The 19,474-nt window shown below is 43.2% G+C and overlaps 1 protein-coding gene across 2 annotated transcripts in view; it reads left to right on the top strand.

The window, feature by feature from the left end:
- LOC124595121 (sterol O-acyltransferase 2-like) overlaps positions 1-19,474 on the top strand; it is a 298,068-nt gene that overhangs the window by 14,090 nt on the left and 264,504 nt on the right. For both annotated transcript variants that reach the window (XM_047133717.1, XM_047133718.1), the window contains exon 2: positions 15,568-15,620. In XM_047133717.1, coding sequence (XP_046989673.1) covers positions 15,568-15,620 — 53 coding nt within the window. The remainder of the gene's footprint in view (positions 1-15,567; positions 15,621-19,474) is intronic.

A 19,474-nucleotide genomic window follows, 5' to 3' on the forward strand; every position in this document is an offset into this window, starting at 1 on the left:
TGGTTTGTTGGCATACATCTACACTTTTTCCAACGATTGCACCTTGTAATTTAATCTTACGGAACGGAAGTGTGGGGCAATCGTTCGATTTGTTGCATTTGCTAAAAGCTGTTTCACTAATTACTGAAATGGGACTGCCAGAGTCAAGTACTGCCGTAAATTTTACGTCATTTACAGTAATGTGAATCACAGGATATGCAATGTTGTTATGTTTTACGTCGTGTTCCTGGAGTAAGATGTCCCTAATGTCTTCCATTTTTATGTAATTACTAGCTACGGCAGCTGCATCGTCAGTTTCATAAGTACGTTTTGTGGCTGCCAGCGGCATGAGTCATTGCGTATTGTGTCTTTGTTGGCGCGTGTCGTTATTGGGATTTGGAGACCTAACATCTACAAATTCACCTTGTCGAGAGGGCCCTGCTCTGTTTGAATCCCGCCAGTTCTGATGCAATTCAGGTCTGTCGTTACGATCATATGTATGTCGTCATGTCGGTAGATTCCATAGTTTCTTTCTTGTCGGTCACGTGGTGGAGAATTTCTCCCTGAATCGTAACTGCGCGCTGGACCGTTGCATCTAAAGCTATTCTGTCTCCCTTGATAATAATTATTTTGGTTCCCATGTTGTCTGTTTCTCTGATTGTCTCTGTGATAGTCATTACCGCAGAGAGGTGATCTTTCCCTGTAATTATTACTACTCTGCCAACGGTTGTCATACGGGTGGTGTCTGTTTTGGTAACGATTTACGTTGTAAGAATAGCCTTGTCATGTATTATTTCTGTCATTGCGGAATTGTGAAAGATGTGACCTGTAATTGTTGGGCTCCTGTTTTCGCGTTCCGCTATTGTCAGTGTCAATTTCCAGTTCTTGTAACAGTCCCTGAAAAGCTTCAATGTCGTCTTTGCAACGTCCTGCTAAAATAATATGTCGTAAATGTTCAGGCAGTTTGATTAAGCAAATGCGGATGAGTTCTGAGGGGCTGTATGGGTTTGAAAGATACTGATTCTTATGCAACATGTCTTCAAAATATTTGATAATACTGGAGAATTCAGATTGTTCAAAATGTTTCATCATTATGATGCTATGTTTTACTCGGTCTTGTGTAGCTTGAGACCAATATGCTGAGAGCAAGGCATGATAAAATTCTCCTTCACTGTGGCAATCGTGAATGACAGATCGCATTCTTACAGCTGGTTCATTCTCTAAATAGCCACACACAAATTCTAATCTGTGCTATAATGACCAGTTGGGACGAAAACAATGAGAGAATTGATGAAGCCAAGCTTGTGGATGAATGTCGTTGCCGGAATTCTTATATTTTTTGAATTTACATGTAGTAACGAACAGCTTATAGTCACAATCATCATGTCGGCGAGTCGCACATCGCTCATTGTTACTTCGTTTCGGCTGTTCCATCTCAAAATCCAATGCGCCTTGCCAATTTCTTTCATGATTTCCGAAGTGTCCTGTGTTATTATTTTGTGGTTGTTCCGTATTTCTATGTCCCTCTTCCCGTACTGGAGTGCGAGTGTCCTCTGAAATATGTAATTCTTGTATTACTTGTGCCAACTGATCTTGTACTTCCCGGATTTCTCTTTTGTACTGTGTATTGATTTGATTTTGATTTTGTTTGAATTTTCTAATTTGTTCATACTCTTCAGTGTCCGTGAAGGCTACAGGTCTTGTGTCATTCAGATCATCATCTACATTTATAGATAAGTTAGTGAACTGATCTGAAAGTTCGGTTGCTTTATCTGATAGTGAAATTATTTCCTCTGTGTGCTTTTCTGAACCAAGTTTCAGAGTGTCCATTTGTGTTGAAATCGTATCTACTGTGTCCTTTAAGTTTTCCTGAGTTTTTGCAAGTTGCGTAACCGAATCGGTAGATGCAACTGAGTCAATTCTAGCTTGCAAGGTGTCGTGATTTTCATGAACAATAGTTTGCAGTTCTTTTATGGCTGCTTCGTGATTCTGTAATGCATTTTCATGACGCAAAAAAATAGGTTGGTAATGCTCACAAATTTGTGTTTTTACGTCATTACAGACTTTTTGACATTTCGATTCAATGTTATGTAACTCAGTAGTTAAATCTTCACGTGTTTGTTCAAGTGCGGTGTCTAACTTTTGAAGCTTTTGCTGTGTTTGTCTCTGATTTTGTTCCATTGTGTCTAACTGTTGTTGTATTTGTCCCTGGTGTTGTTCCATTGTGTCTAACTTTTGAAGATTTTGTCCCATTTGTTTCTGATTTTGTTCAAGCATTGTGTCTAACTTTTGTAGCCTTTGTCCCATTTGTTGCATTAACTGTAATAACAATGCACTGGTGTCTGAAACATGTTCCTCAGTGCTTTTCGGCAGTGAAGTTGCACCGGCAACATTCACATTTTGACAAGGACCCAAAACCTGAATCTACAGTATTTGCAAGATTGTGTCCTGTCATTTCGGATTCCTGAGGCGAACTGTTGCTGACCGATCGATCGATAATGTTTCCCTGTTCACTAATTGTTTCACTGTCTACACCATTATTTGCCGCCCGCTCCATTTCCCTATGCACAATTACCAAATTACTACTTTGAACATTAGTTAATTCATTACTCGGTGGCGCTAACACACTGCTTTCGTCTTCACTGTCATTTCTCAGTTTACTTTGGAGCCTAGTATTACGTTTTTCACACGCCATTATTGTCACAATAACACAGAAAAGCACAATTGGAAGAGTAAAATAAGAAAACACATTAACATAGCACTGAAAATAATATCTAGTTAATTGCAAGCGCAGCTGCGAAATACTTAGTGCAAATCTACATGCATGCCACTACTGTTTTATTGTACAAGAATGAAAACTACAACTACAAAGGAAATTCTCTCTATGATTACGCGCTAGCAATAAACAATAGCTACACTAATTACACAAACTACAAGATCAAAATCAGCAGATTCCAGTGAGGTATCCTCGGCTAAGGGTCGACATATGAAACGTCCCATTATAAAAATTATACATGACTGTGCTTAAACTGACACACAATATTTCTCTAGCGTAACGCAGTCTGACTTTCAATAATCCCTACATAAGAATGGCCCTGACTAACATTAACCTATACCTTTCACAAATCACTTACCTCAAAAAATCTTCGTTACTCGAACTACTGCAATACAGTGAGCGCCACTACTACCAGCTAAATAAAAGATTCAAACTACGGAAGGCACTGACTAATGATAGGCATAGTTAGCAAATGAAAGATTTTAATAGAGAACAAACAATGTATTTACCTTAATAGTCATAATATATATAGCAGTTCATGACATCCAGTCTTACAAATTTCAAAACTCCGCCATCTCTCTCCCCACATCCACCACTGCTGGCGGCTCACCTCCAACTGCGCAACGCTATGCGCTGTTCACATCCAGCTGCCGCTGCCCAACACTACAATGGCAGACAACAATGCAAACTAGCCACAGACTGCACACAGCACAGCCAGTGATTTTCATACAGAGCGCTACGTAACGTTGCCAATAAGAAAACATAAACAGCCTACTTCCAACTTACACTGACTGGATAAAGCTTTATTAACTTTAACGGCTGTGTCCGCAACTTCTAGTTTCATCATCTTAGCTGCTTCACACGCCATTTTAGTTTCGGCTATGACTCTTGTAATGGTTCGATTATTAGGATTAGGAGTGATACTATGTTGTAAACCTTTATTCAGCAAAGTATTTTCATCCCTATTCAATTCGATATTTGTCAAGTTAGCTGCTCTATCATAAAAGCGATGTTTTCCAACGCCATACTTACTTTTTACAACATTAGTCTTCTGACGCTTTAGCAATACGCCTAAATTTTTGTTATGCCTCTTTTCTATTCTTTCAACATTAATGCTTACGCTGTTAGAAATTTCTTGCCAAACGAATTGAAACTGAGTACTAGCCAGTTCGTTACTTGATTGAAAATGTTAATCGAAAGCTCCTTTACTTACAAGGGAACATCCCCATCGCACCCCCCTCAGATTTAGTTATAAGTTGGCACAGTGGATAGGCCTTGAAAAACTGAACACAGATTAATCGAGAAAGCAGGAAGAAGTTGTGTGGAACTATGAAAATAAGCAAAATATACAAACTGGGTCGTCCATGCGTAAGATATGCAACATTAAGGGCAATGTCAGGCGAGGAGTGCCGTGGTCCCGTGGTTAGCTGTGGAACGAGAGGTCCTAGGTTCAAATCTGCTCTCGACTGAAAATTTTGCTTTCTTTATTTTCGCAAAGTTATGATCTGTCCGTTCGTTCATTGACGTCTCTGTTCACTGTAATAAGTTTAGTGTCTGTGTTTTGCGACCGCACCGCAAAACCGTGTGATTAGTTGACAAAAGGACGTGCCTCTCCAATGGGAACGGAAAACATTTGATCGCAAGGTCATAGGTCAACCGATTCCTCCACAGGAAAACACGTCTGATATTTTGTATACGACACTGGTGACAGCATGTGCGTCACATGACAGGAATATGTTGTCGACCCACCTAACTAGTACACTTGGCGAATGGGTGAAAAGATTCTTCTACCTTGCCCGATTTAGGTTTTCTTGTGGATGTAATAATCACTCCAAAAAAAGTGATGAAAACATAAGAGTTTTTCACATAAACAGAAAATAAAAAGTTAAAATTTTCAGTCGTCTATTCACGCTAACCACTGGACCACGGCGCTCCTCGCCTGACATTGCCCTTAATGTTGCATATCTTACGCATGGACGACCCAGTTTGTATATTTTGCTTATTTTTTCATAGTTCCACATAACTTCTTCCTGTTTTCTCGATTGATCTGTGTTCAGTTTTTCAAGGCCTATCCACTGTGCCAACTTATGACTAAATGTGAGTGGGGTGCGATGTGGATGTTCCCTTGTTAGCAAGTCTTTATGTTTATACGATTCACGTAATTGGGCCCTAATCCAGTTGCTCTCACTTTTGGCTTTGATTATCAAGGCGAGGGCTGACCGTTGTTAATGTTCACTTTCGCGAACGGTCTACCCGACGGGAGGCCCTCGTCACACTTTCGCATAATTCGGTGTGGCACGTGCTGCAAGACACTGCTTATTGAAACTAATATTCATTACCTCAGTACTGATTTTCTGCTTCAGTTTACAGAGCCTTTTGACTCTGTCGTAAGCCAGGCATGGCACTAGTTTAACCAACTGCGACCTAGTGGCGTATACAAACAGTGATCCAATACTGTCAAATGGTTTTTATTCTAGTCTTAGATCACAATATCAATTCTTTGGACGATGACCGGTTTCAGACCGTAATTACCATCCTCAGATCTACAATATACAAAAATATACACCTAGTGAGCAGTGTGTCTTTCAACATAATACAGCAATACGTATCAGAATATACTATCATACAACCAGGGAATTTACAGACAAAATACGGTACGACGTTCCTTTTTTACACCATGTCCTTAAGTGATAAGGTCATAATGGCATCGTTAAAACATATAATCTGCACAGCATCGTTACATAGATCTAAAACAAGGTGTAGAATAGGCCACATCGTCCACACAGTCATTATTGCAACTGGCTACTGAAGTACAGAAGCTACCAGAAATCTGTTTGCCTACATCCTCCCTAGATGTCGCTACTGTGGGCTTAGATGTATTCATCATTTACGCAAAAACATAATCTGCTAAAAACACATTAGGTAAAATACATGTAGTAGACTTTTAAAATTGATAACTATCATAGAAACCAATTGTGATACATTAAAAGACGAATACAGTTACCCATATAAAATTAAAAGGAAATATATGAAGAGAAGGTTAGTTGTGCAGAATCAACTGTCATTATAGGTCCCTGCCTTACATCTCGCTGTTGCAAACGGACGTTACACCATGACACAGACACAAATTCGAATATAGCGAAAAGCGAAAAAAAAGTAAAGGTTTGAACACTGCTCGCTCGCTTGACAGTCCATCACCGTGATTACTATTTTTTTTATGATCTCATTTTGTTCGTTTTTTCGTTTCATTTGGTCAGAGCGGACGCTCAATGACACCCGTTCATGTTCATTGCTGATCCACTTACTCGGTTTTTTTTTCTTTTACAGAGGGCAACTAACCCTTTGACCGAACATGCTGAGTTCCCGTGCCGTTCAGTACACTTTCTCCCCTTTTCACGCTTGATCTGCGTTCAGTTTTTGACGAGCTGCCCACAGGGCCCTCGTACCACTGAATCTGACAGGGGTGCGAAGGGGAGTTTCCCCTGCTAGCAAACAGATACGTTCAGTGAGCTTCGATCGTCCCTCCATTTCTAATTTTGGAGCAGATGTATCAGTAAGTTAGTACCTTTTTGGCTCTCGTCATTAATTAACGTCTACGGCCATTAAGTTGTGAACAGATACAGTCTTCTGCCAATCTCGTGTGGTAAGAATGATATATGCTGTCTACACTATCTTACAAGGGTTCGGAAAAAATACGAAAACACAGCGATAAATGTATACTTGAACATTCTGGCGTTAGGAACTTGCTTATTCTGGATAAGAAATAGTAGTAAATAGTAATAGTGATGCTGTAACTGTTGGTCGGTAATATTTACTGACAAAATGCAACCTAACGCTAGATTGCGTACTTACGGCTATCCTATGTGGCCATTTTTTAGTACGACTTAAAAAGAGAGAGAAATTATTAATTGATCACCGATGCGTCGGTTCTCGATTGTGTTCAGGAGACGTATGGATTGCTTACGAGAAGGAGTTTTCTTAATTGACTTTCTTACCCGGATTGCCTTCAAGCAATCAGAATCTTCGATGAAAATACCTAAGGGACCTATTTGAATATAAACATGGAAATGAAAGCAAATTAGTAGAATTTCGTAAGAGAAAGATTAACAGATCTGAAGTTGAACAAATTAGTGGTCTCCCAAATACAATCGAGACACCGCGATAAAGAGTGAACCTGTAACAAAGCTCATATACAATTTGAACATCAGTTTTGGTTAGTGAAAGAAAAGAATACGAAGAAAATTACTGCATCATAAAATATTAATATATTTTGAACAAACTGGCTTTAAACTTCTAGACATTGACAAATACACAATAAATGTATGACTTACATCTGATATTTCTTTTGTACATGGCGCAGTCCAATAATCGCTGCTTTGTGAGTCCGTTCCTTCTTAAAATTAAATGTCCTCGCGTGTGCGTAAGTACATTGTACCCACACCCGAGTTACCGAAATGTTTGTTCGTCGTTTCACACAGTTTTTACACAAAATAAAAATACAACTTGTAGCAATGCTATGTAGTACGTCTTAACATGTCGGCGACCAAAAGTACTAGGGATAATGAAGTCTCTAGAATATTTCTTAACAAAAGACAGATTGGTCTTTCTTCTGTTTCGCAGCTTCTTGCTATCAAGCGCTGCGGCAATGATTTTAAATATCTGCGCCCAGCGGGCCATAGTGTTTATTTATAGTATTTAAACGGTGGACGCGTGTCTTGGTACAGGTCCACATAAAAAAAAAATATATTACGACTCTTTACTCTCGCGCTGTGATGCTTAGCATTTTTACGAACTACAGCTCGTTGCCTGTCCTTTTCTTTTATGGCAAATATCTCACATGCAAAGTAGCTGAAATCCAATAATATTACAATATAAATGCACATGCTAGCAGAGGCTACAGGCTGCGCTGCTGTATTTTACCACAAACGGCACCTGTACAACGCCCCAATGCTTTGCCAAGTGTCAGACGTGGTCACTACAATGTCCCGTGTAGTTGTCAGTACATTATGTGGAAACTAAGTGAATTCAAACGCAGGCAAATTGTTAGTGCACGTATGGTGGCTGCTTCCGTAGCCAAGGTAGCTGAAATGTTTGGTCTTTCAAGAGGTACCGTATAGAAGAAAACACTCCATACAGAGAACGCGGAAAAAACATAATCCGCTGAGTTACAACGGCGACCACGGCGTGTGTTTACTGATCATCACAGACCGTCATTGAAGAGGCCTGTGACGAACATTAGTCGGTCGAAAACAGCAGAAAGTCACTGCAGAATTGTGTATCGCGTTCGCGAACCGTGGCAGCGACAAAACACGAGAGTAGCTCCATAAACAAACACTTGCAGGACGAGCTGGAATAATTCCAAAACCATTGCCAGTGATGCAATGCTCGTAACAGGGAGACGTGTGACATAATCATAACATGTGGACTACGGAGCACAGGAAAAAATCATGTTGTCGGATGAGTCTCGTTGCACACTCTTTCCCGCTTTTGTTCGTGTTTACGTCCCAGGAGTGATGTGGGCGACATACCGCGGTGTTCTCATGTACCACATGGACACTCTGCAATGTCGCATTACTGCCGAGGTTTGGAAATTGGATTTTTTTTTTTTTTTTTTTTTTTTTTTTTTTTTTTTTTTTTTTTTTTTTTTTTGGTGGTGGTAAGGACTATAGGACCAACTGCTGAGGTCATCGGTCCCGAAGCTTACGCACTACTTAATCTAACTTAAACTAACTTATGCCAAGGACAACACACACACCCATGCCCGAAGGAGGACTCGAACCTCCGACGGGGGCAGCCGCACGAATCGCGACATGACGCCTCAGACCGCACTACTACCCCACGCGGCACTGCCGACGATTATGTTACCCTTTTAGCTGATTAGGTCCATCCCATTGTGCAATGTTTGCAGTTAATAAAAGCAAGTCGTCTGGTCCAGACTGTATACCAGTTACGTTCCTTTCGGAGTATGACAGTGCATTAGTTCCATACTTGACAATCATATACAACCGTTCATGCGACGAAAGATCCGTACCCAAAGACTGGAAAGTTGCACAGGTCACACCGATATTCAAGAAAGGTAGTACGAGTAATCCACTAAATTTCAGGCCCATATCGTTATCGTCGATATACAGTAGGATTTTAAAACATATATTGTGTTCGAACATTATGAATTACCTCGAAGGAAACGGTCTATTGACACATAGTCAGCATGGGTTTAGAAAACATCGTTCCTGTGAAACACAACTAGCTCTTTGTTCACATGAAGTGCTGAGTGCTATTGACAAGGGATTTCAGATCGATTCCGTATTCCTGGATTTCCGGAAGGCTTTTGACACTGTACCACACAAGCGGCTCGTAGTGAAATTGCTTGCTTGTGAAATATCGTCTCATTTATGTGACTGAATTTGCGATTTCCTGTCAGAGAGGTCACAGTTCGTAGCAACTGACGGAAAGTCATCGAGTAAAACAGAAGTGATTTCAGGCGTTCCCCAAGTTACTGTTATAGGCCCTTTCCTGTTCCTTATCTATATAAACGATTTGGGAGACAATCTGAGCAGCCTTCTTCGGTTGTTTGCAGATGACGCTGTCGTTTATCGACTAATAAAGTCATCAGAAGATCAAAACAAACTGCAAAACGATTTAGAAAAAATATCTGAATGGTGCGAAAAGTGGCAGTTGACCCTAAATAACGAAAAGTGTGATGTCATCCACATGAGTGCTAAAAGGAACTCGTTACACTTCGGTTACTCGATAAATCAGTCTAATCTAAAGGCCATAAATTCAACTAAATACCTAGGTATTACAATTACGAACAACTTAAATTAGAAAGGACACATAGGAAATGTTGTGGGGAAGGCTAACCAAAGGCTGTGTTTTATTGGCAGGACACTTAGAAAATGTAACTGACCTACTAAGGAGACAGCCTTTACTACGCTTGTCCGTCCTCTTTTAGAATACTGCTGCGCGGTGTGGGATCCTTGCCCGACAGGACTGACGGAGTACATCGAAAAAGTTCAAAGAAGGGCAGCACGTTTTGTATTATCGCGAAATATGGGAGAGAGTGTCATAGAAATGGTACAGGATTTGGGCTGGAAATCATTAAAAGAAAGGCGTTTTTCCTTGCTACGGAATCTTGTCACGAAATTCCAATCACCAACTTTCTCCTCCGAATGCGAAAATATTTTGTTGACACCGATCTACATAGGACGGAACGATCACCACGATAAAGTAAGGGAAACCAGAGCTCGTACGGAAAGATACAGGTGTTCATTCTTTCCGCGCGCTGTACAAGATTGGAATAATAAAGAATTGTGAAGATGGTTCAATGAACCCTCTGCCAGGCACTTAAATGTGATTTGCAGAGTATCCATGCAGATGCAGATGCGACAGACACTTCTTGTCTTTTATAGTTGTTGCCGGCCGCAGCGCCGTATTCTACCTGCTTACATATCTCTGTATTTGAATACCCATGCCTGTACCAGCTACTTTGGCGCTTCAGTGTAACATTCCTCCACCTGGTCCCCTACCCCGCTTCCCTTAGTATGGGACTATTTTGACTTTGATGATCACCTTAGAAGTGCTTTTTAAATAGTATAAAAACTACACCACCTTAGTCACACATTTCTTGTTCTTACAAGCAAAAAATCCAGCTTCAAAAATATAGTAATGTCCGTAAATTCAATCTTAACTCTCATGAACACAACCGACCGCTATTGAAGGTGTTTTAAATCCGTTTTCGTAGCTACTGAAAACAATTAGTAGGCTATGTATTGTACGATACTGCGTTCCGTCCTATTCATTCACAACATCGACAGTTGTAGCATGTTTGTATGATTCCAGCTTCTATCTAGAAATGTCGTCTTCGTGTACATTTTCTAGATTTTCCTGAGGTCGGCACTGATATTTTTATAGTAATTTCATCTTGGTGTGCGGCACTACAGATTTCTTGACTAAAATCACTACTGCAGAAATATTTTGTCGTTTCTTTGCCAAGTAATGTGATGTGTAATTGCGATAAAAATATCAGTGCCAAACTCAGGAAAACCTTGCAGAACTAGACTCCAGGAAGAAAGGATATTGCGGAGATGTGGCTTAGCCACAGACTGGGGGATGTTTCCAGAACGAGATTTTCAATCTGCAGCGGAGTGGAAGGTAGGAGAAGAGATACTGGCGGAATTCAAGCTGTCAGGACGGGTTGTGAGTCGTGCTTGGGTAGTTCAGATGGTAGAGCACTTCCCCCGAAAGGCAAAGGTCCCGAGTTCGGATCTCGGTCCCGTACACGGTTTTAATCTGCCAATAAGTTAAATAACAGCGCACACTCCTCTGCAGAGTGAAAATCTCATTCTGGAAACATCTTCCAGGAAGTGGCTAAGCCATGTCTCCGCAATATCCTTTCTCCCAGAATTTCTAGTTCTGCAAGGTTCGCAGAAGAGCTTCTGTGAAGTTTGGAAGGTAGGAGACCAGGTACTGGCGGAATTACAGCTGCGAGAACGGGTCGCGAATCGTGCTTGGGTAGCTCAGATGGTATAGCAGCTGCCTGCGAAAGGCAAAGGTCCCGAGTTCGAGTCTCGGTCCGGCACACAGTTTTAACCTGTCAGGAAATTTCATATCAGCGCACTCTCCGCTGCAGAGTGAAAATCTCATTCAGGGTTTCACATGTCCGATGTAAAGCGGGAACGTGTGGGTATCGCCGGCAGCTCATTTCGCACTGGCACTTGACTGTTCTGCTGACCTGCGTCCGTGCGCGCCGCACGTCGCCACAGTTTTGCCTGTCGGCAGGTACGCACGCCTACGGATACACTATGTGATCAAAAGTATCCGGATACCTGGTTGAAAATGACTTAAACGTTCCTGGCGCCCTCCATCGGTAATGCTGGAATTCAACATGGTGTTGGCCCACCCTTAGCCTTCATGACAGCTTCCACTCTCGCAGGCACATGTTCAGTCAGGTGCTGGGACGTTTCTTGGGGAATGGCAGCCCATTCTTCACGGAGTGCTGCACTGAGGAGAGGTATCGATGTGGGTCGGTGAGGCCTGGCAAGAAGTCAGCGTTCCAAAACATCCCAAAGGCGTTCTATAGTATCAGATCAGGACTCTGCGTAGGCCAGTCCATTACAGGGGTTACTGTCATTTAACTACTCCACCACAGGCCATGCATTATGAACAGGTGCTCGGTCGTGTTGAAAATTGCAATCGCCATCCCCGAATTGCTCTTCAACAGTGGCCGGCCGTGGTGGCCGAGCGGTTCTAGGCGCTACAGTCTGGAATCGAGGGACCGCTACGGTCGCAGGTTCGAATCCTGCCTCGGGCATGGATGTGTGTGATGTCCTTAGGTTAGTTAGGTTTAAGGAGTTCTAAGTTCTAGGGGACTGATGACCTCAGATGTTAAGTCCCATAGTGCTCAGAGCCATTTGAACCATCTTCAACAGTGGGAAGCAAGAAGGTGCTTAAAACATCAATTTAGGCCTGTGCTGTGATAGTGACACTCAAAAGAACAGGGAGCGCAAGCCCCCTCCATGAAAAACACGACCACACCATAACACCACCGCCTCCGAATTTTACTGTTGGCACCACACACGCTGGCAGGTGACGTTGACCGGGCATTCGCCATACCCATACCCTGCCATCGGATCCCCACATTATGTACCGTGATTCATCACTCTGCACAACGATTTTCCACTGTTCAATCGTCCATTGTTTACGCTCCTTACACCAAGCGAGGCATCGTTTGGCATTTACCGGCGTGATGTGTGCTTATGAGCAGCCGCTCGATCATGAAATCGAAGTCTTCTCACCTCCTGCCTAACTGTCATACTACTTGCAGTGGATTCTGATGCATTTTGGAAGTCCTGTGTGATGGTTTGGATAGATGTCATGCTATTACACATTACGACCCTCTTCAACTGTCGGCGGACTCTGTCAGTCAACAGGCGAGTTCAGCCTGTACGCTTTTGTTCGTGTCCCTCACGTTTCCGGTTCGCTATCTCGTGAGAAACAGTGGACCTAGGGATGTTTAGAAGTGTGGAAATGTCACCGTACAAACGTATGACACAAGTGACACCCAGTCACCTGAACACGTTCGAAGTTTGTGGGTTCCGCGGAGCGCCCCATCCTGCTCTCTCAAGATGTCTAATAACAACTGAGGTCGCTGATATGGAGTACCTGCCAGTAGGTGGCAGTACAATGCACCTAATATGAAAAACGTATGTTTTTGGGGGTGTCCGGATACTTTTGATCACGTAGTGTTTCTGACGCGGCTAACTTGGCCGGCCGTGAGCGGATCTGGCCCGTTCACGTATTTTTGCACCACGGCTGCCGCAGATACTTTGGGAATCCTTGGTATTTGGCATGGTGGTGGCCATTCTGTTAGAGACATTTCATTATGTTTGAGCTCAGAATATGTTCCAAGGTTCTACAACAAACACTCGTCAAGGATATTAGATGGCAATTTTGTGAATAATTTCTACAACCCTTCCTGTAGACGGATGTGACCTGTGCAGTGCCGGCTGCTGTATAAGACCATAAGAGCACTTGAACACCCTAATTTTTGACACCTTGCTGATATATTGGTTATTTTTCTCTGAATGCTGTTAAACTAAATGTAGATGCGGTAATCTGAAACAAATGTCCTGGGGTATGCTACACATTGCTCCTCTAGGTTCGGTGAAACTTGGCATCAGGGTCGCGAGCACACCTTAACTTGTGCACTTTTTAATGAGCTTCTGCACATGCGCAACTGCATGACTACTGACTGATTTAGATGAGTCAACTCGCGCGATTAAAAAATATAGAACTGAAGCGTACAAGAGCTTAGAAGAACAAGCGCAATGAATGCGGCAGTGTTCAGATCGCTGCTTTCCTACAGTGGAAAAGGGCTGTACTGTGAGAGTTCCAGTTCCCGACTTCGATAGAGGAAGAGGAGATGCTAGGTCGATCTTGGGTGTCGTCCTTCAGTCAACGGCCGATGGCTTCTACTGAATCGGGACAAGAGATGGTGTGCTGAGCCAACTATACGCACGATGATAAATTGTTTGTTTTTAAATAAATATGGAAGTGACTATACGAAATGCTGTTGCGGCTACAACTACAACATTTTGTTTCAGGTCCCAGTTCAGTACTTTATTTCTAAGAATAATCTCAGAGGAGGAAGTTCCAGCAGAGAAAACTGTTGCCCTGAGGACAGTTGAGGAGTCTCAGTCGATGGGAAGTGGCCAGGGCTTCTTGAAATGGGACTGCCGGCAAAAATGTCAGACTCTGAGTTGCTTTTGGAAAAAAAAGTGTTGTGCAGTTCAAAGTGCCATGGTGCACGTCCTTGCTGCAATAAATGAATTTTACGTAATGACTATGTTTTCGAACTACAGGTGATAAATGCAACTTTCGAAATACGACTGTTTTGTTATTACAGCCATGGTTCACATCCCTTACCTCTTGGCAGTGAAGGTGTACATTCACTAATGATAGTGCACTATCCCTAGTCAATGCGTGCTGTTTGACAGAAGTGGAATCAGTAATCCACTCCCACTAAATGAGCCAGTGAAAATGCATTATCACCAGTGATGGTATACTTTCCCTGAAACTTTCATTTCCGCTAGCATAACTGTTGTACAGCGAATACTAATATTTAAAGATTTGTAAACACCCAGAATGTATACCCACGAACAGCCACTGGACCTGTGTTTTTTTCAACCTGTTGGGCACCCTTTTCTTTCTAGGGGTCTATGATAAATTATATTTAGAGGAGAGGCTATCTGAGCCACAAATACAGTATAGAATCCGATAGGGATTCCATCGGGCTCTGGAGCTGTGTTCAGTTTTAAGAATTTCAGCTGTTTCTCAACACTACTGACACTAGTACTTATTTCACTCATCTTTCTATTGGTACGCGGATTAAATTAGACCAATTCTCCTGGGTTTTTCTTCGTAACGAAACATTTGAAAATTGAGTCAAGCATTTCAGCTTTTGCTTTGCTACCCTCTGTTTCAATTCCCGTCTCATTAGCTGGGGACTGACACTAACTTTGGTCCCACTAACAACCTTTACATACGACCAGAATTTCTCTGATTTTGTGAAAGGTGATTTGACAATATTCTGCTACGGTAGTCATTGACGGCTTTACGCTTTGCGCTCTTGATAGGCAAACGAGTTTCATTCAGCATCTCTATATCTGTAGCCTTATGCTTTGTTGTACACCTGTTACACAGTATTCTACTGCCGTAGAAGTTTTTTTATTGTGACTATATACTATGGTGCTCTCTCCCATTATGAACTGTTCTTCTCGGTACATATCTGTCCAGAACATGGTCATATGATATGTTGCACCCGATGACGGAGCAATAGTTTCGAAACTAGTTGTACTAATATGAGGGTTGGAACTTGAATAGTGGCAACTATTTATTTACAGATCGTACTAATAACAGCTTGCACTGTACATGCTTGAGCATTGTCCTACAAAATAATAGTCAGGTCCTGCAGAAAGTGTAATCACTTCTGTCCCTAAGCTAGTCGTGGGTTGTGTTCCAAAAATGAACAGCATAGAAACAGTGGTACTAAGCAACTTGCTGCAAGGATATCGTCCTTTTATTTCTTCCTTACCTGTTTAATGCTTTTAGACGTCCTAGTGCGGACTATTGCAACACGATTTTCTAGTTGTCTTTATACCTTTTCACGGTGTTTTGTGTGTGTGTGTGTGTGTGTGTGTGTGTGTGTGTTTGTGTGTGTGTGCGCGCGCGTGTGCGCGCGCGCACCTTATTTTACATACAGATGACTTGTTTCAGTATCTGCTTATTCTTAATGGTTTTCCTTCCATTTCCAGAAGATAAAAAGAAGCCGGTGCCTGATGTGCTCGAACTGAAGGAGCGAATACAGGTAAAGCACTACTTATTTCCATTTTCCTCATACCTCGGTGCTTCTACAATTTTTTAGTTGGAGTCTTAGCTATAGCAACAACGTTATTTATCCTGTGAAGAGCACTTGTAACCTTACATTATCAGTATCTTTATAGACCATCAAATCGCGTGTGACAGTCTAAACATTTGCTTCTCATCTTTACGTAAATGTGACGTGTTGAGAATAAGAGACGTCGCTTTTAGAAATTCTCTGATTACAATTTACTAATAACCATCATTAATGACTGTCTGCTGTACACTATTTAGGGTAAAGCATAGAAATGAAACTCTTACACTCTCAGCAGGAAACACTGTTTTGAAAATAGCTGGTGCTGCAATAGTGGATGTTATGTAACTGTTCCGCGTGTAGTGCTGCCTGGTTAACACTTGTATGTGAACATTGATAATCGACAAACAATAAATTTTTCACGTAACGGAAATTGGAAACTTATTAATAACTAATACTGTTAGGTGTAGTGCTACAAATGGCGACTTCTAGTAATTGAATCCTGATACTTAGATAATTCAGTGAAAGTCTGGATAATAATATATGCATTGAACGTGAATTTGAATTTGCTCAGTTTGACGGTAGACGCTTCTAAAATATTTTTTTTTTTTTACTGAAAAACAGAATTTCGCTCTGAGCTCCAAACCAAGGTATTCAATACAACATAAAATTATTTCTGCACTGTAATACAATTCACTTACAGCCGATTTCTATTGTTAGTAACATACCATGAGAGAGTAAGTACAGACCTAAATTAAAAAAAGAAATCGTGGGGCGTTACTTATGCATAGGGAGGATGACAGTCTTCACTTCACGCAGAACTCTCATCATTAACATTTTCAAGATGGTGACAGTTATTGAACTACATGAAGTAAAATCGTCATAACTTCTGAACGGTTTGTGTTAGAACGTTCAAACTACACGGCTGGTCGCGGGGCATGATGGGAATTAGTATGCGCATATATGTTTTGGTTTAGCGGCGAAGCCCACTTTCATTCGGATGGCTTCGTTAATAAGCAAAACTGGCATGTTTGGGGGACTGAGAATCCGCATTTCGCGATCGAGAAGTGTCGTCACTCCCAGCGGGTGACTGTATGGTGTGCAGTGTCCAGTTACGGAATAATCGGTGCGATATTCCTTGATGGCACGGTGACTAACGAACAATACGTTAAGGTTTTGGAAGATGATTTCATCCCCATTATCCAAAGTGACCCTGATTTCGACAAAGTGTGGTTCATGCAAGAAGGACACCATCGAAGCAGGAGAGTGTTTGATGTCCTGAAGGAGCACTTTCGAACTCTGGCTCTGGGGTACCCAGAGGCCACTGGCATGGGCCTCAATTGGTCGTCACATTCTCCGGATCTGGACACATGCGACTCCTATTTGTGGGGATATATTAAAGACGAAGTGTACAGCAATAACCCCAAAACCGTTGATGAGCTGAAAACAGTCATTCAGGAAGTCATCGAGAGCATCGATGTTCCGACATTTCAGTGGGTCAAGCAGAATTTCGCTATTCGTCTGCGCCACATCATCTCCAATGATTGCAGGCATATCGAAGATCCGAATGTCTGTAGTGACGTTTACATGTTAAATAAAGTATGTGCACGCCGTATCTTGTAACCAATTTGCGTTTTTCTTCATATAGTTCAATAAATGTAACCCTGTAAATATTTAATGATTTAGGCTGTATTGCAGTAAAAAGTAAGTTCTCAAGATGCACTTATGCGTAAGTGTGTAGCATTTTTTCTTTTTTACACCACTCTTGCCTTGCCTTGGTCTGATCCTGACTGGTTTATGGTTGCCAGGTTTATGGCCCCCCCTGCGGGTCCGGGGGTTAGAATAGACCCGAGGTATTCCTGCCTGTCGTAAGAGGCGACTGAAAGGAGTCCCTCCCCCTCAAGGGGGTAGTTAGCGCCTGCGTCCGGAGACGGACGGTTCCACGACCTATATTTGTGGTCATTTTGGTTTTTCACTTCTTCTCGTTTCTTCCTTCCTTTGGTTGGTTCCTTTCTTTGTTCTTCTCCATCTCACTGTCTTCCTTACTCTTTCCCTTGCCTTCTTCTCCTTGCCTTCTTCTCCTTTCCTTCTTCTCCTTGCCTTCTTCTCCTTGCCTTCTTCTCCTTGCCTTCTTCTCCTTGCCTTCTTCTCCTTGCCTTCTCTGGACTCCGCCTCGGCGTTTGAGACAGTCTGTCCTCTCTCTCTTCTTTTTCCTCTTCTTCCTTCCTCCCTGTGCGTGCCTGAAGGCCGACCCACGCGTTCGCATGCGTAGCCGGTGACGGGGTAACGCGTAATTCCCCGCCCTGGGTAGACAAGTAAGGCACACACGTACCCCCTGGTAAAGGCCAGGCCCAGGGAGAGGTGATTGCCTGATACCTTCTGACCATGCCGATTGGTCCCTCCGTCTGTTTCTCGGGAGGTGTGACCTGGGGTGTAAACATTCACCTAAGGCGGGAGTGCCCTCTGAGAGGGTCCCCACAAGGAAGGAGCGCGCCATCGGAGACGCTGGCAATCATGGGGGATTCCTCCGCAATGGATTTCTCTTCTGCTTCTCTCCCGACTTCTGCCCACAAACGGAAACTTGACCAGCCACCAGTGACAAAAGTACTACCGCCTGCCCCACAGTTCCTCGTCGTTTCTCGATCTGAGGACGGAAAGGATTTTTCCTCTGTCAACCCTTTCGTTATCCAGAAGGGCGTAGATACCATAGCCGGAACTGTTAAGTCTTGTACCAGGTTGCGTAATGGTACCTTGTTATTAGAAACTGAGAACGCCTTTCAGGCACAGAAACTGCTTCGAACCACACTCCTGTACACGTTCCCTGTCCGGGTGGAGGCTCACTGAGCTTTGAATTCGTCTCGTGGTGTGGTCTATACTAGATCACTCGACGGATTGACTGACGAGGAGGTTCAGTCTTTCCTCGCTGAGCAGGGTGTGACGGCTGTCCATAGGGTCATGAAAAAGGTCAACAATGACCTTGTACCGCCCCAGACACTTTTCTTGACCTTTGATGGCGTTCAGCTGCCATCGCGCATCAAAGCGGGCTACGAGGTTATTTCTGTTCGCCCCTATGTCCCGACACCTACGCGCTGCTACCAGTGTCAGCGTTTTAATCACACTCGCCAGTCTTGTTCCAATGCGGCTAAATGTGTCACTTGTGGCAGGGATGCCCATGAGGGTGACTGTCCACCTCCGTCTCCTCGTTGTGTGAACTGTCAGGGTGACCATGCAGCGTCCTCCCGCGACTGTCCCATCTATAAGGAAGAACGCTGTATCCAAGAAATTCGGGTCAAAGAGAAAGTGTCCACCTCGGCTGCTCGCAAGCTATTTGCTAGTAGGAAGCCCACGCTGCTCCCAGCGGGGAAATACAGTACTGTCTTCGCCTCTCCTCGGACTACCAGACATGCGATCTGACCTTCAGCACCACGGTCGTCCGTTCGGCCAGTGCTAAGATCGCGCCGTCGACGTCTCCTCTTCCTCCCGTCACCCCACAGACACAAGCCCCTTCATCAGCTTCTGCCAAGACGAAGACCCAGAAGTCAGATGCACGGGCCTTCAAGAAGCAACCGTCCCGTGAAGACTTCTTACGTACCTCGAACTCCCAGCCATCGACCAGTACTTCCACCAAACGACCTTCCAAGAAGGCTCATAGGAAGCACAGTTCTCCTTCTCCGCCACGGCGCATTTCTTCTCCTGCGCCACCCAGCGGTTGCCGCCCCAGGCCGTCATCCGTTTCGCCTGGCCGCACCGCTGGTAGCCGAACATCTGGCCGATTCACCGGCGGAGGAAGCTCCCCCTCCCGGTCATCTTACCTATAGAACCAATGG

This window comes from Schistocerca americana, chromosome 2 (genome assembly GCF_021461395.2).
Source record: "Schistocerca americana isolate TAMUIC-IGC-003095 chromosome 2, iqSchAmer2.1, whole genome shotgun sequence".
Lineage (NCBI taxonomy): Eukaryota > Metazoa > Arthropoda > Insecta > Orthoptera > Acrididae > Schistocerca > Schistocerca americana.